General features: G+C 38.6%; 1 protein-coding gene and 1 long non-coding RNA gene across 4 annotated transcripts in view; one reads left to right on the top strand and one right to left on the bottom strand.

The window, feature by feature from the left end:
* Positions 1-1,900: 1,900 nt before the first annotated feature.
* Positions 1,901-23,303, top strand: LOC123651628. Its single transcript, XR_006740469.1, has 3 exons — positions 1,901-2,632; positions 20,534-20,538; positions 23,291-23,303. It is a non-coding gene; the product is annotated as an uncharacterized LOC123651628 (long non-coding RNA).
* The window catches only part of KCNJ3 (potassium inwardly rectifying channel subfamily J member 3), a 127,179-nt gene continuing 114,282 nt past the window's right edge, over positions 12,256-25,152 (bottom strand). For all 3 annotated transcript variants that reach the window (XM_036421613.2, XM_036421612.2, XM_036421616.2), the window contains one exon: positions 12,256-13,958. In XM_036421613.2, the coding sequence (XP_036277506.1) occupies positions 13,372-13,958 (587 nt within the window). In that variant the 3' untranslated portion in view covers positions 12,256-13,371. The remainder of the gene's footprint in view (positions 13,959-25,152) is intronic.

Consider the following 25,152-nt stretch of genomic DNA (forward strand, 5'->3'; position numbering starts at 1 on the left):
GGTGTCACCCCACTCCTTGGAGGAGAGGACCATTGTTCGCTCCGGTTCTGAGACTAACCTTTCACCAGGGCTTTTCCAAGCCTCTGTATCCCTTTGCCAGGATCCGGGAGAGAGGCAGGTCTGTAGGTCTCATGAACACATTTTGCATCTATGACTCTACAGCTCATCTCTCCTCAGTGGGAATTGTCACTGAGAACTAGGGTTCCCAGGCCTAATTTTTAAAAAGAATTCTCCATTGCTTTTTAAATATATATATTTTATTAATTTTTTACAGAGAGGAAGTGAGAAACATCAATGAGTGAGAAACATTGATCAGTTGCCTCCTGCACCCCCCCCCCCCCGCCCCCACTGGGGATGTACCTGCAACCACGGTACATGCCCTTGACTGGAACCGAACCTGGGACCCTTCAGTCTGCAGGCTGACACTCCATCCACTGAGCCAAACTGGTCAGGGCCTTCCTTGTTTTTTAAAGTGTCGTTTTTCCCAGATGCATTTTTTGCTGTTTTGAAATCTCTAGCATTCAATGGCATTCTTTGCCTTCCAGCAAGTGGCTTAGATTTTTATTTTTTCATCCTGTCCTGACTTTGGGCATGGTGTGGCCAAAATAGGAAGAGAATCAAATTCTGTGGTTCTGGGCTGGCTTCACATCGTTCAAATGGAGCCACAAGTAATCAGACAAAAGATAGGGTTCAGATAACTGTTCCTCTTTATTTTATAAAGGGGAAGGATTCCCAGAAGCAACTGGCAGGTGTTTGTTTGTTTGTTTTTCTTAATAATATAATTCACATATCATAAAATTCACCCTTTTAAAGTGCACAATTTATAGTTTTTAGTGTAGTCACAAGACGATGCAATAATCAGCACTAATTAATTCCAGAACATTTTCATCACCTCAGAAGTAAGCCCTAGCCCTAGTCGGTTTGGCTCGGTGGACAGAGCATCAGCCTGTAGACCACATGTGTCAAACACAAGGCCCTCGGGCCAAATCCGTCCCGCCAGGCCTTGCAATGTGGCCCGAACCGCGCTGTCATCACTGCACTCCACTGCGTTTCCATCACAATGACAGTTTATGACTGTTCAGTAAACCATTCGGCCCACGATTTAGGCTGGATTTTAGATTTTGGCCCCTTCTCTGATTGAGTTCGACACCCCTACTGTAGACTGAAGGGTCCTGGGTTCCATTCCCGTCAAGGGCACATGCCTGAGTTGTGGGCTCAATCCCCAGTGCTACCAGAGGCAGCCGATTGGTAGTTCTCTCTCATCATTGGTGTTTCTGCCTCTTTCTCCCTCCCCTTTTCTCTCCAAAATCAATAAAAAAAAAAATTTAAAATCATTAAAAAACAAACAAACAAACAAACAAAAAAACACCCTATACTCACTAGCAGTCATTCCCGACCCTCCCACTACTCATTTCCTCCAGACCTAGACATCTGCTAATTATTCAATATTTTCTATTCCATAGAGTTGCCTGTATTGGACATTTCAGATAAATGAAACAACACAAGTATGTGGTCTTTAAAAAATATATATATATGTTTTTATTGCTCTCAGAGAGGGAGAGAGAGAGAGAAACATCCATGATGAGAGAGAATCATTGATCAGCTGCTTCCTGCATGCCCCACACTGAGGATCAAACCTGGAACCCAGACATGTGCCCTTGACTGGAATTGAATCCAGGACTCTTCAGTATGCAGGCCAATGTTCTATCTATTGAGCCAAACTGGCTAGGGCAGGCTGTGGCCTTTTATGACTGCCTCTTTTCATTTAAAATAATGCTTTCAAGACTCATCCATGATGTAGCATATATTTCATTCCTTTTTATGGTCAAATAATATTCCCATTGTGTGGATATACCACATTGTATTTATTCATTCACCAGTTGATGAGCCTTTGGTTCTGCCTTTTGGCTATTATGAATAATGCTGCTGTGAGCATGCGCATACAAGTTTTTGTGTAGACATATGTTTTCATTTCTGTTAGGTATACACCTCAGAGTGGAATCGCTGAGTCACACGGTAACTTTAGTCTTATGTGAAAATGCCCAACTGTCTTCCTAGTAGCTGCAGTATGTAAAAAATCCTACCAACAATGTATGAGTTCCCATGTGTCCACATCTTTGCCCACACTTATTATTGTCTTTGATTTTAGCCATTTTAGTGGCTGTGAAGTGGCGGGTATCTTTATTGTGCCTTTGTTTGTGGTTCATGTCAAGTACTGGCCACCCATCCCAACAGGGTGGGGGCTCTGTGAGTTATGGCATCTCAGAAACCTACAGCTGATTATTTTTTTAACTCCTAATGTGGAAGGACTGTGCAAAGAAGGAGGTCGTTCAGACACCTAGAAAGGTAGTAATAGCCAGACCTTCCCTTGTGCAGGTCTGGAGGCTGTCGCCATCGGAGAGGTTCATGAGAACACGACTCTGCCCTGCGGCAACATCTCGGCAACCAGCGGCCCGGTGACCTGGTACCGGAATGACTCGGAGCCCGTCTTCCTCCTGTCCTCCAATGCCAGCCGCCCGCCAGCCCAGCCCCGCTTCTCCCTGGTGAACGCCAGCTCCCTGCGCATCGAGGCGCTGAGCCTGCAGGACGAGGGCAACTACGCCTGCTGGGAGGCCCTGAAGGAGACTCGGCGGTTCCAAGTGTGGCTGCAGGTGGCCAGTAAGTGGAGTGGGAGGGCCTAGGGCCGGCGGGTGAGGTGCACAGAGCAGTGGACAGGAGTCCATGGCCTGGGTTTCATTCTGGGCTCTGCAACCTGCGAGCTGAGTGACCTCTTGCATCTGTATTTTCTCATCTGTAAAATGGGGATAAAAAGAATTCTTTTCCGCATAGAATTGCGTGATGAATAGATGCCAGTCGTCCTATATAAAGTGCTATAAATGTTTCCTGGCATAATAGCTAGCTATTCCGTTGAGCTTGTTGTTAATATCATTATATTATACAACAAAGTCAGGGTGCAACAACAAATTGAGTTAGACTACCTGAGTTCCAGTCCTATGGATGTCACTTATCATTTTTAACAAGGAGCTTGATATCCCTGAACTTCGGCTTTTTTTTTTTTTTTTAATGTATTAGGTGGGGATAATACATCGCATACTTTACCAGGTATGTGCTCTTAGGTTGTGGTGCTTAGCACAGGGCTTAGCCTGGGTTTCTACTACTACTGTGCTTTCCAGAAGTAGTGTCCATATGCATGCATGATTTTAGACCATGCTGTTGGTAAAGTACAGCCCGTGGGCCTTATCCAGTCCGCTGCCTATTTTTGTTTTGCCATATTATTTTACATTTTTTATACAGTTGGGGGGGGAATCTAAAGAAGAGTAATATCTGTGACATAGGAAAATTATTTTTTTAAAATATATACTTTATTGATTTTTTTCAAAGAGGGAAAGGAATAGTTAGAAACATCAATAAGAGAGAATCATGGATCAGCTGCCTCTTGCACACCCCGTACTGGGGATGTGCCTGCAACCAATGTACATGCCCTTGACCGGAATCGAACCCGGGACCCTTCAGTCCACAGGCCAACGCTCTATCCACTGAGCCAAACCAGTTTCAGCATTATGTGAAATTCAGATCTCAGGGCCCGTAAATGAGGTTTTGTTGGATCACAGCCACATTTACATATTTACATATTCATTGCTTTTAGCACTGCAACAGCAGTGCTGAGTGGCTGTGACACAGATTGTAGGGCCCACAAGGCCTCAGATATTTATCCTCTGTCCCTTCACAGAAGTTTGCTGTGTAGTTTAGTAGGAATACTCGTCTGCTCACGCTGCTGCTCCCTAAGTTTCCTCATCTGTAAAGTATAGCATTTACTCCTTCCTTTCCTCAGCATGTATTTGCTGAGAGCCTGATGCCAGTCACCGTTGTAGGCACTGGGCCAGGGGACAAGGTTCCCACCCTTCCGGAGCCGACGTTCTAGGTGCCGCCAGGTGTGCAAGGTTTAAATCTAGGTCCTGTTGGCTGTTGTCTTTGTGACCTTGGGGAAGTCATTGAACTCATTCAGCCTTGACTTTCTTGTCTGTGGAGCCTAAGCACAGATCCACCGCATCTATTCATGAGATCACCCTGCTCAGAGCTAGACTCACAGGATGCATTTGGTCCAGGGTGCTCTGATCCGCTGGTTAGGCAGGTGATGGGATTCCTGTGTGTGGGAAAAAAGTGCATCTCAAGTTCCCAGCCACCAGTGGCTGGCTGTGTGCCCAGATCTCATGTGTCCCATCTCTTCCCTGACATGGTTGATAACCTAGTCTCTTAAGGAGGAACGTTTGGAAACATTCTCACGCGTCCTTGCGTGCTCGGAAGAAAATATTCGAGATGTGGCCAGTTGTTATCTGCAAGTGACTGGAGTGTGGGACTGCAGAGAGCCAAGCAGCGGCGTGAGGGTGGCGTCTCCCTCCTCCCGCTTGGATCTCTGCTTACAGGTCGGTGGGCGTTGGGCAAATCTGCCTTCTAGGAGTCAGGGTTTCCGGATGCCTGGGCAGAGGCACTCTGTTTGGTATGGGCACCACTAGGTGATTTTTTAAAAAACATATATTTTATTGATTTTTTTTTTTTTAACAGAGAGGAAGGGAGAGGGATAGAGAGTTAGAAACATCAATGAGAGAGAAGCATTGATCAGCTGCCTCCTGCACAACCCCCACTAGGGATGTGCCCGCAACCAAGGTACACGCTCTTGACCGGAATTGAACTCGGGACCCTTCAGTCCGCAGGCCCATGCTCTATCCACTGAGCCAAACTGGTCAGGGCTACGATGTAACTCTTGTTATTCGTCTCAGGACAAAAAGTCCCCGCGCTGATACCGGTTAACGTAAGGGTGCCGTTGAGGAGTCTTGCCGCTAGGATTGGGGGTACAGAAATCCCAGGGTCCAGAGCAGTTCAGCGCTGCCATGGCAGTTTATGTCGCTGACTCATCCATCCCCTCCTGCCTCCAAACTGGGGTGGTGTGAGGTTAGAACAGCTGTGCTTCTGCCTGCAGACAGGCTGGAGGAGTGGGGACGGCGGCACCGACCTCAACACATTCCGGTAGACTTTGTGCTTCTCTCAAGATAGCATCTCTCAGGCCTCGGGGAGCCCGGTGATCCTGCGAGGGATTAGCCCCTGAAAGGCCGCAGTCAGGGTGCACAGAGCCAGACTCTGTCTGCTTTCCTCAGGCCACGCCGGGGTACGGGGAGCATCGGAGCCGCCGGTGGCGCACGGGCCCCGGTGGATGTAGGTGGGGATTGGAGTGTGGAGGTGCTTTTCTGCCCGGTGATGCGGCTGTCACTCCAGACTCACAGGAGACAGAGTCACAGGAAGGCCCGTGCTTCCCTCGTCACTGGGCCCATCCCATTGGCACTCATTCTCTGTTGGCAGTGGTGGCACTGGGCCTCATTACAATCTGAGGTCCCAGGGTAAGGAGTGCAGGGCACCCTGAGGACAGATCCCTGACCCCATGGGAAGACAGGTGATCCTCGCCCAGAGGTGGATTCATCTGAGTCTTGCCAAGCTCAACAGAAGCAGCAACGGGTGCTTTTAACAGGCTGCAGGCCTCTGGGTTCCCACTCTTTGGACAGAATTGACAGTCACTGGGGATGGGGCAATGAGCCAAAGAATGTGGGTGGCCTCTGGAAACTGGAAAGATCAATGCAATGAATTCTCTTCTATTTGAAAATGCAAACAAATAAGCAAAAAACACAAAAGAACCACAGTGGGTTGACATTGATTTTAGCCAAGTGAGACCTATGTTGGGCTTCTATCTACAGACTGTAAGGAAACACATTTGTATTATTTATGCTGCTAATTTGTGGTAATTTGTGATAACAGTGACATAAAAGTAATGCAGTTATGCTAACCTTCTCAAAGTGGCAGATTAAATACGATAAGTACTTATTCCTACTGCTTCCTAAAACACTGAAATAATAGAGAAATTTTAAAGGCTTAGCAAAGCAAAGAGGTCAGGAAAGGAGACAGTAGTAAAATAAAAGGCATATTTAAAGAACAAAAAAGTTATTAAAAATAAAACTGTTATAGAAGATATGAAAATCTTGGCAGAGAAATGAAATCAAATAAATGAACATAAACTGAAAGTCATAAAAGTTAAAATTAAGAACATCTTCAAGAATGTAGAGAAAAAGTACTTAACAATAACAAAAGAGAAAATGTCATAACATTAGAAAATCATTGCCAAAAGTTCCAACAGCCAAATAATGAAAATTCTAGAATGACAGAATAGAGAAAAATAGAAGATAAATTTTTTTAAAAAATTTTAAAAATTGTCCAGACTGAAAAGAGAGAGCAAAATGGACTAAACTTGACTCACATTTAGGCAGAACATCTTGCAAGTTAAGAACAGTGGAGAAGATTATAATATTCTGAAAGCTTTAACTTGAAAGGGAATTAGAACTGGAAAGAGTATCAGACTTCTCAGTAGCAACATTAGAAGGTAAAAAGAAAAAAAAAGAAACAATGTCACTGAAATGTTGAAGGAAAGTGATTTTTACACCAGATCTAACTATTAATATCAATTAGGAAAAACAGAGTATTTTAAAAATCAAAGTCTCAAAAAGTTCACTACCATATTTTTTATGAGAAGCCCCTGAAAAATGTGTTTAATGAAAACAAAGAAGTAAACCAAGAAAAGATGAAAACATGCCCATAAAACAGGGTTTCTACACCAAGAATGCCATAAATGGAACTCCCTAGAATGATGCTAAAATACAATGGGAAAATGATCAAAACATATGGGCTCAGTCAGAGGAAGATAAATATCACATTATCTCACTCATTTGTGGAATATAATGAACAACATAAACGGATGAATAAAAACAGATCCAGAGACAGAGAAGCATCGATTAGACCTGTGCATGGTCCGCAAACTGTGGCTCCAGAGCCCCATGTGGCTCTTTGGCCCCTTGAGTGTGACTCTTCCACACTCAATAGAGTGTGACTCTATTTTGAAGAGGTGGCATTAGAAGAAGTTTAAATTTTAAAAATTTGGCTCTCAAAAGAAATTTCAATCATTTGGCTCTATTGACTAATGAGTTGGCTGACCACTGGATTAGACCATTAAACTCAAAGGGAAAGTAGAGGAGGGTGGGGGTAATGGGGAAGGATCAACCAAAGGACTTGTATGCATGCATATAAGCCTAACCAATGGACACAGACACCAGGGTGGTGAGGGCATGATGGGGGGCGGGCGGGGGGAGTCATGGGGGGGATAAGGACACATATGTAATACCTTAATCAATAAAGAGAAAAAACATATGGGCTCAATTGTTATAGCACTTAAAGAAAACACTCATGGTTAATCTAATTAAATCATGCTGTAACAACATTGGAAATTTAGGGTAGGGTAGATGTGGTGGAGGTGTAGTGGGTAACAAGAGTTAAAACAAAACAAAACCAAATTGGATTTTCATCTACTTCAGGTAAAAGCAAATAGATAATGTTCCCAAATGGAAAAATCAAGAAGCAATTTAAGAATGGTTAGGGATTTGCATATAAATAACAGTTTGAACCACCCAAGAGGGCAGGGACTTCTCATGTTTCTAGATTTAATTTAATTAAAAACAGACTAAGTGGACTACCTGAGAATTCTTTTTTTTTTAATTGTAAATATCTACCATATAGTTGTTCAAATAATGTGGGCAATCCACTATGCAAATGATTGACATGTGAAGCTGGGAAAGGATGAGATTGTTAGTAAGCAGTGGAAAGGTGATGGGCCTACTGTATGTACTCATTGATCACACATAGCCCAAATATTCCAAGACAGTCAAGATTTCAAGATTTTTCGGGTAAGAAAATAAGTATTTGAAAAAAGAAAAGATATTCTACTAAATGATGAAATCTATCTTCTTTGAACTCCTCTAGGCCAGAAGCTGTAGGAACCTAGCTATTTAAATTCATTCTGAGAGGTACCAGTGAGTTGAGCATAGGACACATCACAGAACTGGCCTGATCCAAAGTTAGGAATATACTTTTTCTGTGAAACTTTTTCAAAAGAAGCAACTGGACACTTTTTAAAAAGGTGACTTCTTATTTAAACAAAACAAGAATTTGTTTGTTGTACTTACTGTGGCTTTTGAAACACACTGGCTCAGCAAAGAAGATGTTCATGAAGACACCTCCAAGAAATGCAGATCTCAAATAATATGCATTAAGTTCAGGTTCCATATTGCTGACATGTCTCACCAATAAGGAGCCAAAATAAAAATTAACTTCAAGGATTGAATTGTGATAGATTAAATTATTACCTTTTAGGAGTTAAGAGTCTTCTGATAAACACATTGAATCAAGAAATATGAGTAATTAACTCTTGGGAAGTGGAAAAATGATGACCACACTTTAAATATTAAACCCAATCATGATTTGAAAGTTATATTTTGTATAAAACTGAAGTTGTAGTATTGAATACATGAGTTCATATTTTTGTAATCTAAATGACCTTGTTCATCAATGTGTATGTATATATCCTATATAATAAAGATGTTATATGTAAATTGACCATCACTCAAGCACACAAGATGGCTGCCCCCATATGGACACAAAATGGCCAGCAGGTAAGGGCAGTTAGAGGGGACTCAGGCCTCAAGGGAGGGCAATTGGGGGGCAGGCCTGCCGGGGAGGACAGTTGGGTGGGGGGCAGGCCTGCAGGGGAGGGCAGTTGGGAGGAACCAGGGCAGCAGGGGAGGGCAGTTGGGGGGACCAGGTCAATAGGAGAGGGCAGTTAGGGGTGACCAGGTTGGTAAGGGAGGGCAGTTGGGGTTAATCGGGCCAACAGGGGAGCAGTTAGGAGTCAATCAGGCTGACAGGGGAGTGGTTAGAGGCAATCAGGCAGGCAGGCAGGTAGGCAGGCAAACAGTTGGGAGCCAACAGTCCTAGATTGTGAGAGGGATCCCAGATTAGAGAGGGTGCAGGTTAGACTAAGGGACACCCCTCCCCACCCCCCATGCATGAATTTCATGCACTGGGCCTCTAATATATATATATATATATATTTCAAGAACAAGCACAACTACTGAAGTAGAGCTCACAGATGTGCTGTGTATCCAAGGTGAACTCTCTTCATAATATGGAATGATAGAAAATTTCATAATATAAACAGCGTGTAAGACACCTTCCTCATAATCTCCCTCTTCCTCCCACTAAAATAATTCATTAAGGTTCCATCTTGCTTGACAAAGTGGCTCTTGAATAATAAGACAACTAAATGCTTTTTTTATAATTTTTAAAGCAATACATATATGAATGAATTTAGAATAGCATAAGAACTTTTTCAGAATTAATGATATATCCTATTTTTCATTTGGTAAATAGTTGCAAAAGCCTATTCACCTATTGCTGAAAAAAAGATGAGTAATATTTAAAATGAAGATAAGAATTATCAAAATAATTATATTTCTTTTATTTATATCATTTTGATAAAAAGAATGAAATATTTTATCATGACAAGAGCTATAAACACCATAAAAATCCCATAAAAAGGGATTAGTTTGCAGTTGTTAAATAATTATTCAGTTCAATACACACATTATATTTTGGTGGGCTGAAAACTTCCTTGGCTTAATTCTCTTTGATTTGAGTTCATACACGTTCCTGAAATGGAAACACTAGAGATTTCTTTTTTATTCAGTCAATAAAATGCATAACATTTCACTGCTGAGAAAACCTGTCATGTGCAGAATGAACAAATATTACACAAAATCCCTTTGATAAGAATTCACCTCTTCTAAAATAATTATTTCACCCAGTCACTTTGTCCTATATGAAACTGCAATGATTTTGTGTGGAATGAACAGTGTCAAAAAAAAAAAAAATCAACAAAAGGAGAATAAAAACAATTCTTTATTTTTATCCAAATATATTAGACTTTATAACTTATTTAGTCTCAACAAAAACGTAGAGTCACCATATATCAACCAAACCAAGACACTGGAAGAGTGAGAGGGAGAGCTGTTAGTAATTACACAGGTACAACAGGACAAGCTGGGACTCTCCAGGGAAAATGGGACCTATGATCAACTTAGCAATAGGTGTCAAACTGCAATTACGTGCAGAAATCATATCTTTCCCATACATATGTGGTAAAAATAAATAGCATTCACTAAGAAATATTAATTTTGTCAAGAGTCGTTGTTCTTTCTCATCATCCAAGTCTCAGTTTATGTATCACTCCCTCCCTAAACCAGTAACTTCCTCTAAAATAATTACTATTTCACCCAGTCATTTTTTTTTTCATTTTACCCTGTTTTCCTATCCTCAAGTACTATGTTACTATCTGAAATAATCTCATTTGGTTTTTGTCTGTCTCACGGTGTCCCTCCCCATTCTCCTACGGATATGCTTCGTTCAAATGGGCAGAGACCTCCTCTGACTTAGTCATACCCAAATCCCCCAGGAGTGAGAAATGCCTGGGACATAAAAAAACAAAGCATGCAAAAAAAAGTTAAATGAATTAATGAAAACCTTTGGAGAGTTTATTTTGGGGCCCATATTCTACTTGGTACCAAAGACAAAATAACTATCCAGATTAAATTATGGCTCTATTTAGTTTAAAGTGTTTGGGCTAAATGATCTATGCAGTTTCTTCCACTGGTAATAAATATACTTCCCTCCGCCCCCCTCCCCCAACTCCTCTTTCTGCTACTATTTCATTTCCTATATCCAGCAAAAAAGGAAAGTTCAGAGAGTAAGGGGTAGGGCAACCAGCTCTATTCACAGTGGATGGATGCTCAAGGTTGATCATTTTGCCAGTAACAATTCCCTGGTATATGTTTGCACCTACAGAATTTGGTTGATACAGAGGTAGCCAGAAGGTGTTCTTGTAGCCAATGATTGAATTGTTGATATAATAATTTTCCAGTAAGGGAATTATCACAAGATTGCTAAAAACAGGAAATGATGCTCGCCAAACCAGCCATTAAGGATTTGCAGGTTAATGAGGACAGATAGATTAATTATGAGCAGACTTACACTGCAATGTTCAAAAAGTTTTATATAGGAAAATCCACTATATTCTGATAAAGAACACTTATAAATTTTCATTAAAATATCTGCATTCCAAATCTTTATTTTGTAGGTGTTCTGTTGAGCAATAATTTGGATTCTGTAATGAATTATAATATAAAACCTTAAGGTTAAGAAATTGTACTGCTAAAATTATTTTGGTAGGCTAGGGATCCAACATACCAATGAAATCAGTATTTAACCAACCAAACAATAACAGCAAAAAGAAATAAAATTAAAAATAAATGAATGGGTAAAATACTTTCAATTCATCAAATTTAAAATTCTCTCAAGTTTATATAAAACATTCATCACAAACTGAGTGACAGGTGTTGGATTGGATAGGTTCTCCAGGTAAAGAAACAAAGTCTGTCCTATTACAACAAATGCCATTAACAAAGAAAGGCATAAGAAGCCCTGACTGGCCAAAACTGGTTTGGCTCGGTGAGTAGAGCGTCTGTCTGCAGACTAAGGGGTCCCGTGTTCCATTCCGGTCAAGGGCATGTACTTGGATTGCAGGCACATCCTCGGGGGGGAGGGGGTGCAAGAGGCAGCTGATTGATGATTCTCATCGATGTTTCTAACTCTCTGTCCCTCTCTCTTCCTCTCTATAAAAAATCAATAAAATATATATATTTTTTAATTTAAAAAAAAAAAAGAAGAAGCCCTAACTGGTTTGGCTTAGTGGATAGAGTTTCAGCTTGTGGACTGAAGGGTCCCAGGTTAGATTCTAGTCAAGGGCATGTACCTTGTTTGCGGGCATATCCCCAGTAGGGGGTGTGCAAGAGGCAGCTGACCAATGTTTCTCTCTCATCCATGTTTCTAACTCTCTATAAAAGAATCTTCCTCTCTGTAAAAGAATCAAAAAAAAATTTTTTTAAAGAAAGGCATAAGAAAAGAGAATCGGAGGGGACACTCTGTAAACTGTATCAATGTCTATCTGCTGAAACTAACACACTCAAAAAAGTGTTGAATGGAAACCGTAATAAAAATAAATAAAATTAGCCCAAATTGCATGGCTCAGTGGTTGACTTAGAAACCAGGAGGTCATGGTTTTAATTCCCAGTGAGGGTATATATCCAGGTTGTGGGTTCGATCCCCAGCGTGAGGCATACAGAAGGCAGCTGATCAGCGATTCTCTCTCATCATTGATGTTTCTACTTCTCTCTCTCCTTTTCCCTTCCTCTTTGAAATAAAGAAAAAATATATTTAAAAATTTAAAATTAAAAGAAATCTCTGAAAAAAAGACACTCAATTAGACATATATATTTAAAGCATAAATATTTATCATCTTTTTCAGTGTATTGTGTCTCTGCAAGGAAAAGTTATTGGTTTTTGAAATGACAGAAGTTTCAGAAACAAAGTTAAACTCGACTCAGTTTGAAACAGAAACCATTAATTATGTAATTTCACACATTCTCTGCATTCAGTATAACTTGGCTACTGACTATCACAATGACTCAGCATTTGTTCAGAGCTCACAGTTGTGTTAAATCATATACGAAACAGGTGTCCAGATTTTAATTAGTCCAGGACAGGACCAATTCTCAAATTAATTTATCTTTATTTCCCCCCAGTACTAGCAAGTTTTAAAAATTGTAAAAAATCTTCAACATATTGATATGCTCTAAAATTTACAAGTTAAATATATAACGGTTATGTTTTGGCAGGGCCATAAATAGCACAGACTCCCTCATATAAAGTATAATTGAAAACCTTTCAGGATCTTGAACAGCAAAAAACATTAAATTAGATTTTTAAAATGACAAATAACTTAAGGCTAACTATTTGGTATTAATAATTAATGCCAGTAGCCTTCCTAGCCTAATAAAGTAAACATGCACAAGAACTACAACTCTGAACAAAACATCACAATTTTATCAGATAAATATGTATGTATGCATGTGTGTGTTCATATATATATATATACATACATATGTGTATGTACATATACATACATATATATATAGTTTTATCGCCCTGAAAGATATCTTATTCATGTTCAGCTTAATTTACATGTTAGAAATATCATGGAGAATACCACCCCTTTAAATATATATATATATATATATTTCCAGAATATACAATATAAATATACCATATATAAATCATGCCATAAAACTAAATGCAAAATTTGCACATTATTGCATGCATGATGTGATAATACATGCCCGTTAGTAAGAATTTCCTTATGAGGCCCTCCCTTCACAACTTGTTTGCTTTCTGCACAGAGGCAGTACTTGGGAAATAAGGCTTCTCAAATAAGCATATCTGACTGGGGAGGCAAGGTACCTTTCAGATTCTGTAGAGAGGATTCCCTCATCAGCCAAATATTAGATTATTACTAAATCAAACAGTAAATAATGCCTAAGAGGGTGTTTGTTATGTGAATCGGTCCGAGTTCATTTTTCTTAATTTGGCCGGGAGATTTCCCTCCATCCTGGGTCCTCCCCCAGCCATCCTTTGAAGCTTTGGTGGCAGGTCAGCCACTGACTGGCTCATGGGATCAGACAACATCTTGGTGGCTTTTGATACCAGTTTTTCTTCTGAGTTGCCAGGAACTGAGCTTATTCGTTGAAGTTTCATGGGCAAATCTCCCAAGCTGTAGGCTTTTTCTGAGGTTGTAGAACTCATCCTCAAGAGTTTCCTGGGGAAGTCTTCCCTTCCAGTCATTTTCTGCAGCTTCGATGGAAGCTTTGTGCTAATGTCATCTAGGCCATCTAAGCAATCCACAGAATTATGTCTCTCTTTGCTGTTAGTGATGGCTGGTGCTATTAAGGGGGACGACATAAGAAGCATTTCTTCCTGATCTTTCACACTGTACGGTGTGGTGGGGACTTCAAATGTTGCATGGAACTGGGAGTAATCAACTTTAAAGAACCCTTCTTCTAAGGAGATTACAGGGAAAAAACGGTGACCCCAAAGAACTTCATCTTCGGTATATGATGTTCGAGCTTGACAAGTCATCCCTGAATGCAAAAAAAAAAAAAAAAAAAAAAAAAAAAAATCCTTGATAAAAGTTTACGCATAGTGGAAGCACAAGTGAAGCTAGATTGAACTAAGGAATTTATCTTGGTTTAGTATTTAAGCTTTGGAATGCCCATCTGAGTAGAATAAGTAACAGAATATTTACTACCAATTCCACAACCAAATAGCTTGTGAAAATTACCTAAAGCTCTCTTGGTTTTCTCTTTTACAAAGTAGAGATAACAACAACTTCCTTTATAATACTATTTTGAGAATTTGAGATAAGTGAAGAGTACAGAACAAAGCTTAGTATTTAGGCAATGCTCAGAAAATTATGACTACTGTGCTTATCTAACTTCTATAGTGATCACTTGCAATTCCTGTTCATCCTGTAAATTAGTTATACTGAATTAACATAAGGAAAAATTCTGACATATTAGTCATTTGTCCCATATGAGAAATACAGAAAATTAAATTTTAAAATCACTAGATATCAAATAGCAACTCTCTTTTTTAAATGGTCAATTAAATATTCAAAATATGTTAAAATATAGAAAAATGCATTACTTATATTTGCAACATTTAGAGTTTCTCAATATTTTCCACCTATTATCTCTGATAACATAACAGCAGGAGAGACTGACTGTGGACTTGGTGTATTACAAAGGCCTGCAGCAAGCTGAGTGACTAAATCCACTATCATACTTTGGTAATTATCCCAAGAATATTTGCCAACACTTTAACCTTTGTGTGTTCTGTTGTTTCTTTTACACTTTTATTAGATATAGGTACTCAAACATCAGACATTTCCACTTTAAAAACATCATAGTTTTTATACATGGTTTCACTTCAAAATACTCATATGCAATCAACCTCTGGATAATGACATGAAAGCAATAAAAGTTGGATAACAGGAAAAGGTCTGTGATGGTCACTTTGTGGTTAAAACAATATGTTTAAACTCTGTAGTTTAAACAATGTGCTAACATAATATGCTATTGAGAAACTACTTTGTTTTACGAGTTATCCCAATAATGGTGCCAAAAAATACAAATTCTGATTGAGAAGATTTAACGTATAACTGTTTTCTAAGAACATGCATGCATCATAGTGTTATTCCTTCTAGAATGTGTTATTTTCTATTTCTTACTCTAACCCAAATTATTTTAAAATAATTCATATTTAGATCCATAATTGAAAATGTCACTGGAATCAAAATTAATGCAGAAAAATAGCATTATTCAAAGGGTACGATATGATGCATCACTTAACTGGCAATACAACTGTTTGCATGTTTTAACCAGATTCCAGATTTGAACAAATGTGATGAAAATCAACATGAGCTCATCTCTGTGGAAACTGGCAAAGCAACAGATGTTGCTTCTGGAAATAGCTGGGACTTTTGAATCCTTAGATGAAAAACATTTTTGGGGGGGTGGGGAGGGGAGTGGATTTATTCTGTGAACTGATTCATGGATAAAACCTCTATATATTATTATTTCATCTAATTCATTCCAGTGTCAATATGTCAATCTAAGAGGATAGAAGCAATGTAGGCTAATGCCTTTATTTTTTACTTTTCCCTTTCCTGATTCTGCCTTTCCACCATGCCATTACATCCATCTATTGAACTGAGTCGAATGTTCATTCAAATACGAAGCCTGGATGCTTTTTAATTGAACATGGCAAAGTGAGTTGTTATTTGACAAGTCCTTAATTCATCTTTCAGAATTCTTCTAACTCAGTATATCCTGGTCAGGGGTGGGACATATGTCGCCTACATGAGGTGAGTAGGTGATTGTTAAATACACTATACCCAGGCCAAGGGGGATGTCTGACTGCTGAGACACAGAAACTATCGAACAACTAATAGCTTCTGCACAGTGGAGGCCTTATTGTGACCTTACTATGGCAGGTGGGAGAGAGATTGGGAGTGGGGAGAAGGGGGAGCCTAGGGTGGAGAGTGGGGAGGGAGAGAGAGGATTCTCCTATAATGGTAGTTGTGTTTCATTATGTACACTGTAAACAAAAGGGGGAGGGGAAGCAAATCCTCAATTAAGTCATGTAATCATAATAATAATAGTTAATATCCCATTAGGGCTTACTACGTGCAAGTGTGTTTCTAAGCACTTTCTGCATATTATCTTAAATCCTCAGAACAACTATGTATGAAGGGCTGATTTCATTAGTTTCACATGGACACTGTGACGATTAAATGAATATATATAAATTGCATGCACAATAAGTATTGGCCATCTTTTCCCTGTATTTCTTAAATACAGGCTATGTTACTATTATACAAATTTCACTAATACATGCACTCATACCCACAAACACGACTGCAAAATTCAGCCAAATAATATTTTGTTTTTATTCCTTAAATCTATCATTTTTGCTTATTTTTCTTCAACAGGGCAATTGATGAATAGCTTAGCATGCACAGTATGAGTTATATTACAAAGTAATTTTCTAGACTGCTCTAGGCACTGCTCTGAAGATTATTAAACAAGGTCTGTAGCTGTTTCTTCCCTAAAGTACTTTCAAAATGTCACCCACCCCCCAACATATAATAACCGTAATGTTTACTTGGCATTCTCTGCATGATCTCTACTATCTTGCACTGAACTGAACCCAAATTTAAAGAATAAACTTTTTGAGGAAGCAAATGCTACTTAAAAGAAATCTTGTTAAAGAAAACATAAAGACACTGTGTACACCACGGTTCACTAACACTGACATTGTGACATTAGTCTCCTCAGGGATATAGGTTGCAAAGCTGCTAAGAATATATAATTGCTTCCAGAAACTTTACTTTTCAAATAGATGAAATCTCTTTTAAGCTCAATGTATTCTGTCCAGATAGACTTTGAGAGAAGTTTTGGGCATTGAGTCAATCCAGTATTATTCTCTATTATTCACAAGCAGTTGTTCTTACCATGTGTTCTCATGTACCAGTTTGCTGTTATTGCTCATGCTAGGTCAAAGAATTCTAAAAATAAATAAATAAATAAAAACTGAAAACAAGATGGAAAACACGATTATGTTTGCTGGAAAAACAAGTGTCAATAAGAAGTTTAGTAACAAATATTTCAAGTGGAATAGTTTAGGCTTCTAAGTTCTCAGACGAACAAAAGAAAGGAAAGCCGATTTTTAACCATGACCACTAAAACACATTAGCTCCCAAAAAGAAATGAAGTGCAGGTGCTATAAGGGTCAAAGGTAGGTAGGAAATCCAACAGGGAATTCATGGTCATACTGCTAAAAATGTGTTTGAAAGTCATGGACTTTGAATATAAACTTGAGCTTATTGCTGTTTTAATCACACACTTTTAGTAAGACCTTGGGCATATTATTTCAGTTATTTGAACCTTGACTGTGATAAAATATGGATAGTAAGAAGAGGTAATAATATGTAATTTATAGGTTTATTACAGTTATAAATGATATATTCTATTTAATGAGTATACTATATTAGCTGGTAATAGCTACCAATATTTGGTAGCTATTATCAATCATTATTATTGAGGTTCCAATTAACTAAACGGTCATCTTAGATATATGTCAATTCTTTAGTGACCACTTCATGTCTTAGAATCCACTTAAACAGATGAAGCAAGTTTCACCTTGTTAAGTTCTATTAATTTGATATACTAGACCATGTTGTCTATACTTATTTGGAGATGAAAAAGGCCCATTATTGCACACATTATGAACTTAAGTCTAGCATTGTCGATCTTCCCTGCCCTGCACAAATGTGGCTAACTTTACAGTAGCAATGAAATCTCACAAAATAAATCAACTTCTGCTGTACTCCGTCTAGCTCTCCACTCTCACTTCACATAGAAGAATGACAGAACCTTCCTAGAACACTTTCAACTGACTGCCTTCAGTCCTCTTACCCTGTGGTTGGCAAACTGCTGCTCCCAAGCCACATGCGGCTCTTTGACCCCTTGAGTGTGGCTCTTCACAAAATACCCCGGCCTAGGCATCTATTTTGAAGTGGTGTTAGCCGAAACCGGTTTGGCTCAGTGGATAGAGCATCAGCCTGTGGACTGTAGGGTCTTGGGTTCTATTCCGGTCAAGGGCATGTACCTTCGCTGCAGGCATATCCCTGGTGGGGGGTGTGCAAGAGGCAGCTGGTTGATGTTTCTCTCTTATCAATGTTTCTAACTCTCTATCCCTCTACCTTCCTCTCTGTAAAAAAATCAATACAATATATATATTTTTAAAGTGGTGTTAGAAGTTTAATTTTAAAAAATTTGGCTCTCAAAATAAATTTCAATTTTTGTACTGTTGATATTTGGCTCTGTTGACTAATGAGTTTGCCGACCACTGCCAATGGAAATGTCACATTCTCAGCACTTGGTTTTCTCTTTACCTTTATAGTATCTATTATAACATGCTTCCTTGCATTACCAATTATAGAAACACTAGAGGCCCAGCACAAAATTCATGCATAGGTACGGACTCTAGCAGGGGCCTCCCTCCCTTCCCTTGGCTGGCCCCACCACCCTGGTCGAACTCCCAGACGAGCTTCCAGTCAAGGGGACAATTGGTATATGTACTGCAATTTTATTATATAGGATTAGCAACCTGAATTTATTCATGTTATTGTTTACTCTTGTAAAGTTATGACCTTTAGCTTCCAAAACATCTTAATGTCATAAAGTCATAGACACAATGCAACTTAATCACTGTTGGGGAATACCCCATAATATAAGATTGACATTAAAGAAGATATTTTTCTAAGGAAAAATGTAATGAAATTCTAGCATAAAAGAAAACAGATGACAGTAGAATTTATTTTTGGAGAAGATGATTCCTAGTCATAGAGAAGAAACCCGTTTGAAATACTGTCAGAAGCAACAACACATATGTAAACTTTTTAAAAAATTGTTACATGTAAGTTACAATAATTAAATGTTTAGATTAATCCCTGTTTTTAAAAGATACTCCTAAAACTTTGCTTTAAAATATAAATTCATAACTATTTTGTGTGGTGTGATGGCGGAAATGGGTTGAAATCCTACCCTCCGTTTCTGTGAAAGAAGCTAGGGCTACGTAACTTTTAAACTATGTAATATTGAAACAAAATAAATAAATTGAAACAAGAAACAAACGATAATCCCCAAAATTACTATCATGTCTTCCTAGTTCCTTCAAAATCTAGTTCTAAGCTATCTTTACATTTTATCTCTTCAAAAAATCTTGGCGATAATAATCATAACACATGGTAAACAATAGCAGCCAGGTCCTAAGTGTTTTGAACTAGGTATATCATTGTATCATTCTCTCCACCACTCTAAGAAGTATGTACTATTAACAGTACAGATAACTGCTGAAACCAGTTTGGCTCAGTGGTAGAGCGTAGGTCTGTGGACTGAAAGGTCCCAGGTTCGATTCCCGTCAGGGGCATGTACATTGGTTGCAGGCACATCCCCATAGGGGGTGTGCAAGAGGCAGCTGGTCGATGTTTCTCTCTAATTGACATTTCTAGCTCTCTATCTCTCTCCCTTCCTCTCTGTAAAATATCAATAAAATATATATATATTTTTTAAAAGAACAGATAACATACTGACATATCAGGAGGGGAAATATCTTGTCCCATGACATATGACAAGAGATGATTGTAGTCAAGAAATACACTCAAGCCCTCCAATTCTAGAGCCAGTTTTTTTTTTTTTTTTTTACCTCTATTCTATTCTGCTTCTATTAATATTTCTTGGACGATTTTCCCATTAGTAACTATTGTTTTCCATGCACATTTCTTAGCCCATGCTGTTCCAATGGCTTGAAATATCCTCTTCCATCTCTCCACCCACTGACATAATAATTCATATTCAAAGCTCGGATCACATGATCCTAATTCTACGGTTTAATTTTAAATTAGTATTGACTTTTAGATATATCAGTTTCATGTACATATGTGCACATGCACAGGCACACACACCCAGATTTCTCACTATCTAGGTTCTGTTCATATCTCAGTGACATACAAAATTAAATTCAATCAGCATTAGTAGTTAAGATTTATTAATTTATGAAACATCTTTGTTCTGACAGGCACTCTCCTGGGTGCTAAATTATAAGGTGCCATGGCAATTGGGGTGGGAGGAGAAGATAAATCCTTTCAACCTCCATGTTCAAACCTAGTCTTGAAAATGAGTAATAGTTAGCCACAGAGTCCATATCCATAATGTGAGAAAAACACATCCTGAAGTGGGGAAAGACATTTACACACATTTCATTGTACAACTTTCCTATTTGTTCATTCATTTAGTTAAAGCAATAGTTGGCAAACTCATTCGTCAACAAAGCCAAATATAAAATTGAAATTTCTTTTGAGAACTGAAAACCAACTTTTGCGCATGGGCCATGAAGTTTCAATCACACTGTGCATGTGATATTTTGTGGAAGAGCCACACTCAAGGGGCCAAAGAGCCGCGGTTTGCCGACCACTGAGTTAAAGAATAATATTGTATTAAAAACAAGCTCTTAAGGGAGCGCTTATCCACCTTGGCATCTTTAGTATCCAACATTGTACCATGTATCAGATACTCAATGAAGTCTTGGGGAGAGACAGTAGGAGGATTGGAAGAAGAGGAAGAATAGAAAGCTTAAAATTGCCTGTTCAGGATACGTTAACTTCTACACAGACACTTTAGCAATCTATTTACTACTAACAATGATTATCATTGACAAGGAATATAATTATTAATGAAGTAGACATGTGTAATATGTCCATCTTAATTATTTTCTACTAGAGGTCCAGTGCATGAATCTGTGCACTAGTGAGGTCCCTCGGCCTGGCATGCAGGATTGGGCCGAAAAGGGCTCTTCAACATCCCCCAAGAGGGTGCAGGCCAGCACCGAGGGACCCCACTGGTGCATGATCAAAGCCGGGGAGGGACCACAGGAGGGCACCACGGCCTGTCTGGCCCATCTCGCTCAGTCCCAATCTGCTGGACCCTAGCAGAAAGCTAACCTACCAGTTGGGGTGTTTGCCCCCTGGTGGTCAGTGCACATCACAGTGAGCAATTGATCGGCCTTAGCATATCATTAGCATATTATGCTTTGATTGCTTGAACCACTGACTAGACGACTGGACACTTAGCATATTAGATTTTTTTATTATATAGGATGCTTTCAAGGAGATAATCAGTTCTACCCATGAACTCCAACATTAGCTTTGAAACATATATACTAAAAGTTTATTTTGATCGGTAAGTAGGAGGGGGGGAATTCTCAAAATAAATTATATATAATCACTCTATAAAATATTAATAACTCTTGCATAAAGAAGCAAGACACATTTTCTGGTTAGTTGCATTCAAAGATAACCAGTTAGTTTATAATTTCACTTTTGTAAAATTATATACCAATAAATGTATTATCTATATACATTTACTGGAGAGGTTACATTTATCTGCATTTAACTATTATATCACATGATAATTAATTAATTGCATATTATGATATAGTTGCATACTTGATCTCTAGTTAAACCGATTTTTGGAGAAATTTATATCCCTCATGAAACTATAACATATCACTTTATGAAATAGGCTTACTTTTTAAAAACAAACCTTTTTTTTTTTATTGATTTCAGACAGGAAGGTAGAGAGAGAGATATATATAGGAACATCAATGATGAGAGGGAATCATTGATTGGCTGCCTCCTGCATGCCCCACATGGGGATGGAGCCCACAACCCAGGCATGTGCCCTTGACTGGAATTGAACTTGGACCTTTTAGTCTGCAGGCCAACACTGTCTCTGCTGAGCCAAACCAGCTAGGACAGGCTTACTTTTTATATAGGCTGCTACATCTTTTTAAATCACTAACTAAAGCTCTTTCATTAACATCTTCTTTGCAGAAATTCACAAACTTTTTTTTTTTTTTTTCTTGCAGGCTTAGAATGGAGCATTGAATAAATATTTGCAACTAGCAGTTCTGGTTCTATGCTTTTCAGGGAAAGGTCAGAGCATTTTGCTTCAATTTTGCTGTTATGTTATTTTTGAGCTTAAATGAAAAATAAAGTCCATATAAATTTATGAGAACTATTACTGAGTGTTTTTTATTTTAGATGTGGAAATGCCATACCACAGCAATAATAACAAATACATGATATTTTAATGCATCTATTTTAAAAGAAAAATGAATAATTGATTAGTGTATGTAATTCTTATAAAAGGATTTTATTTTCTACCATCATAAGCAAGTGTTCAAAAGTCAAACTATTAACTGTTTCCCAAACTACATACTTTCTCATCTCCTTAGATAGTTTTTTAATTAAAAATATCTCAAAAAATGCAAAGATATAAAAATGCTGAGGAAAATATAATATAAAATGCAAACAGTAACTTACTTAAATTTGACATTTGCAGAAAGCAAATAATCAAACCCTATAGGTTTATGTTAAAATATAGCTCAACTCCTAAAGCAGCCTAGATATTCTCCCAGGTTTCAAATGACAAATGATCTGTCAACATGCATTCTGTTAATGTAGAGAACCAAGGTCTAAGGGTAAAATTCTCAGCTGGCCTGGTGACTTTCTGGGGAAATTTTATCACATATATCTTTGCAGGATGTCATATAAGTTACTAGCAGAATTGTTTATTTCATATAGATGATACTAAGATATACACCATATAAAACTGCTTAATTCCAAAGGCTTATTAATGTTGCAAAAATAATGCAGCCAAGTTCTAATCAAGGAAGTTGGGGGTGGGAGGAGAGGAAAGGCAGGTGAGTTAATCCACTTAGAATATTGTAAATCAAACTTCACGGCCAGATGCCCACTTAGGAATTATAAGATATAATTAATAGGTGATATAGAAGAGATCTATTTGGTGGCCATAGATATAAATTTTGTGTTATTTATAATTGATACTACAGTTTATATAGTCTACCAATTTTAACAGACTTTTCTAAAAACAAATGCAAATAAGTACAGGAAAATAACTTAGTATATGCAGGTATTTTATTTCAAGTAATATCTCACTCTGCCTGATAAACATTCCAGAAGTTAAAAAACAAATATTTCATTTGGTTGATCTAAAAATACAAATATTGAATTGTGCTTGATTAAATCCTCTTTCATACACACACACACTAGTTACCTAGTGCACAAACTTCATGCACACTAAAAGAAAATTAATTATAGGAAATATTTTAATATTGCTATTTGCCCTTTCTCCATAATACAAGTATCAGAGATGAAAAAAATTAATAAAATGTATATGAAAATCACCCTCCTATCAGAGTCTGGGGCATGCTGCAGGACTTAGAGTCAAATCCTTGCCCATCACCCGCACACGCTTTGAAAACTCAGGAGACCCAGACCCGGCTGGCCCCACCCCCATTGGGTGAGACCTAGACTGCACCAGCCCCACTTGTCAAGCCCCTTCAGGCAGGGAACTTAGCCTCAGGTCCCCCAGCCTGACTCTGGGTGGGAGTCACAGTCTCAAGTCCCCTGTCAAGCCCCGAGGACGGTCACAGCCTGAGGTCCCCAGGCAAGCCCTTCATGGGGGGGGCATGGCCTGAGGTACCCTGGCATGACACGCTGGGGTAAGGGGGCATGGCATGAGGTCTCCTGACATGGTGCTGGAGTGGGGGCCACAGCCTTAGGTCCCCCATCAAACCCCGCTGAGTGGGGCATGTGGCCTGAGTTCCCTTGCCCCACCAGGCGCCATGCAGCCTCAGGTTCCTGCTGTTGGGTTATGACTTTAAGTCATTCTGGCTAATTTGCATATTGCTCTAATATTTATATTCCAGACAGGGAAGGAGCAGGAGAGATAGATAGAAACATCAACGATGAGAGAGAATCATTTATTCTTCTGCCTTCTGCACTTCTGCATGCCCCCTTCTGGGGATCTAGCCCCCAACCCAGGCATGTGCCCTGACCTGAATCAAACCATAATGTCCTGATTCCTGGGTTGATGCTCAATAACTGAGCACAATGTTCAGGCATCTCTTTCATATATACTGACATAAAATTTTCCCAAATTATTCTGAGATGTTTCATTCACTAATTTATGTCTTTATTTAACCAAATTTCTACAGAAAGAAATGACAGAAATTTGCATTTGGGGGATGAGTCAAGAATAATAGAACTATTTTAAATGAAATAAAAAGAAAAAAATATTTGAGGTAATGACGTTCTAAAAAATAGGGATGAAAGCTAATTGGCAGGCTAGTTGAGAAGTAAGTTCTGTTTCAGATATATAATTATAAAGTAATTTAGATAATGTATAACAGTACTATCATCTAGTATCTATTGCCCATATATTCTAGAATTTATGCTACAATATTTAAATGAATTATTTTGTTATCAAACTCCCTGTGGAATAGTTACTATCTTCTTTTTTTACATGATAAAATTGTAGCTAAAAAATGGGCAAAAGATCTGAACAGGCATTTTATCAAAGAAGATATACAAATTGCAATTGCTCATATAGAAAGATGCTTGATATCATATGTCATCAAGGAACTGAGAATGAAAACACCGAAAACAACAAATGCTTGTGAGGACGCACAACAACATGAATTCTCATTCATTGTTAGTGGAAATACAAAATGATACAGCCACTTTGGAAGACAGTTTGGTGGCTTCTTACAAAACTAAACATGCTATTACCATCTAATCCAGCAATTAGACACTTTAGAATTTACCCAAATTTGTTGGAAAATTTAATGTCCACACAAAAATCTAAGCACAAATGTTTATAGCAACTTTCCACATAATTTCCAAAACTGGAAGCAACCAAAATGTCCTTCAATGGGTCAATGGATAAACAACCTGGTATATATCAATACAAGGGGATATTATTCAATAATAAAAAGAAATGAGTTATCAAGCCAGGAAAAGCATATGAAGTAACCTTATCTGCTTCTTCCTTCAATTAATACATCATTTTCTAAACCTTTCTATGGATATCAGTTCTTTAAATACATATAATCCTATCTAATAAAAGAGTGATATGCAAATTGACTGTCACTCCAACACACAAGATGTCCACCACAAAATGGCTGGCAGGAAAGGTCAGTTGTGGGCAATCTGGCCAGCAGGGGAAGGCAGTTGGGAAGGACCAGGCCTGCAGGGGAGGACATTTGGGAGTAACCAGGCCTACGGGGGACGAGGGGCATTTGGGGGCAACCAGGCTGGCAAGGGAGGGCAGTTCCTGGTTACCGGGC

The sequence above is a fragment of the Pipistrellus kuhlii genome, unplaced genomic scaffold (genome assembly GCF_014108245.1).
Source record: "Pipistrellus kuhlii isolate mPipKuh1 unplaced genomic scaffold, mPipKuh1.p scaffold_m20_p_7, whole genome shotgun sequence".
Classification (NCBI taxonomy): domain Eukaryota; kingdom Metazoa; phylum Chordata; class Mammalia; order Chiroptera; family Vespertilionidae; genus Pipistrellus; species Pipistrellus kuhlii.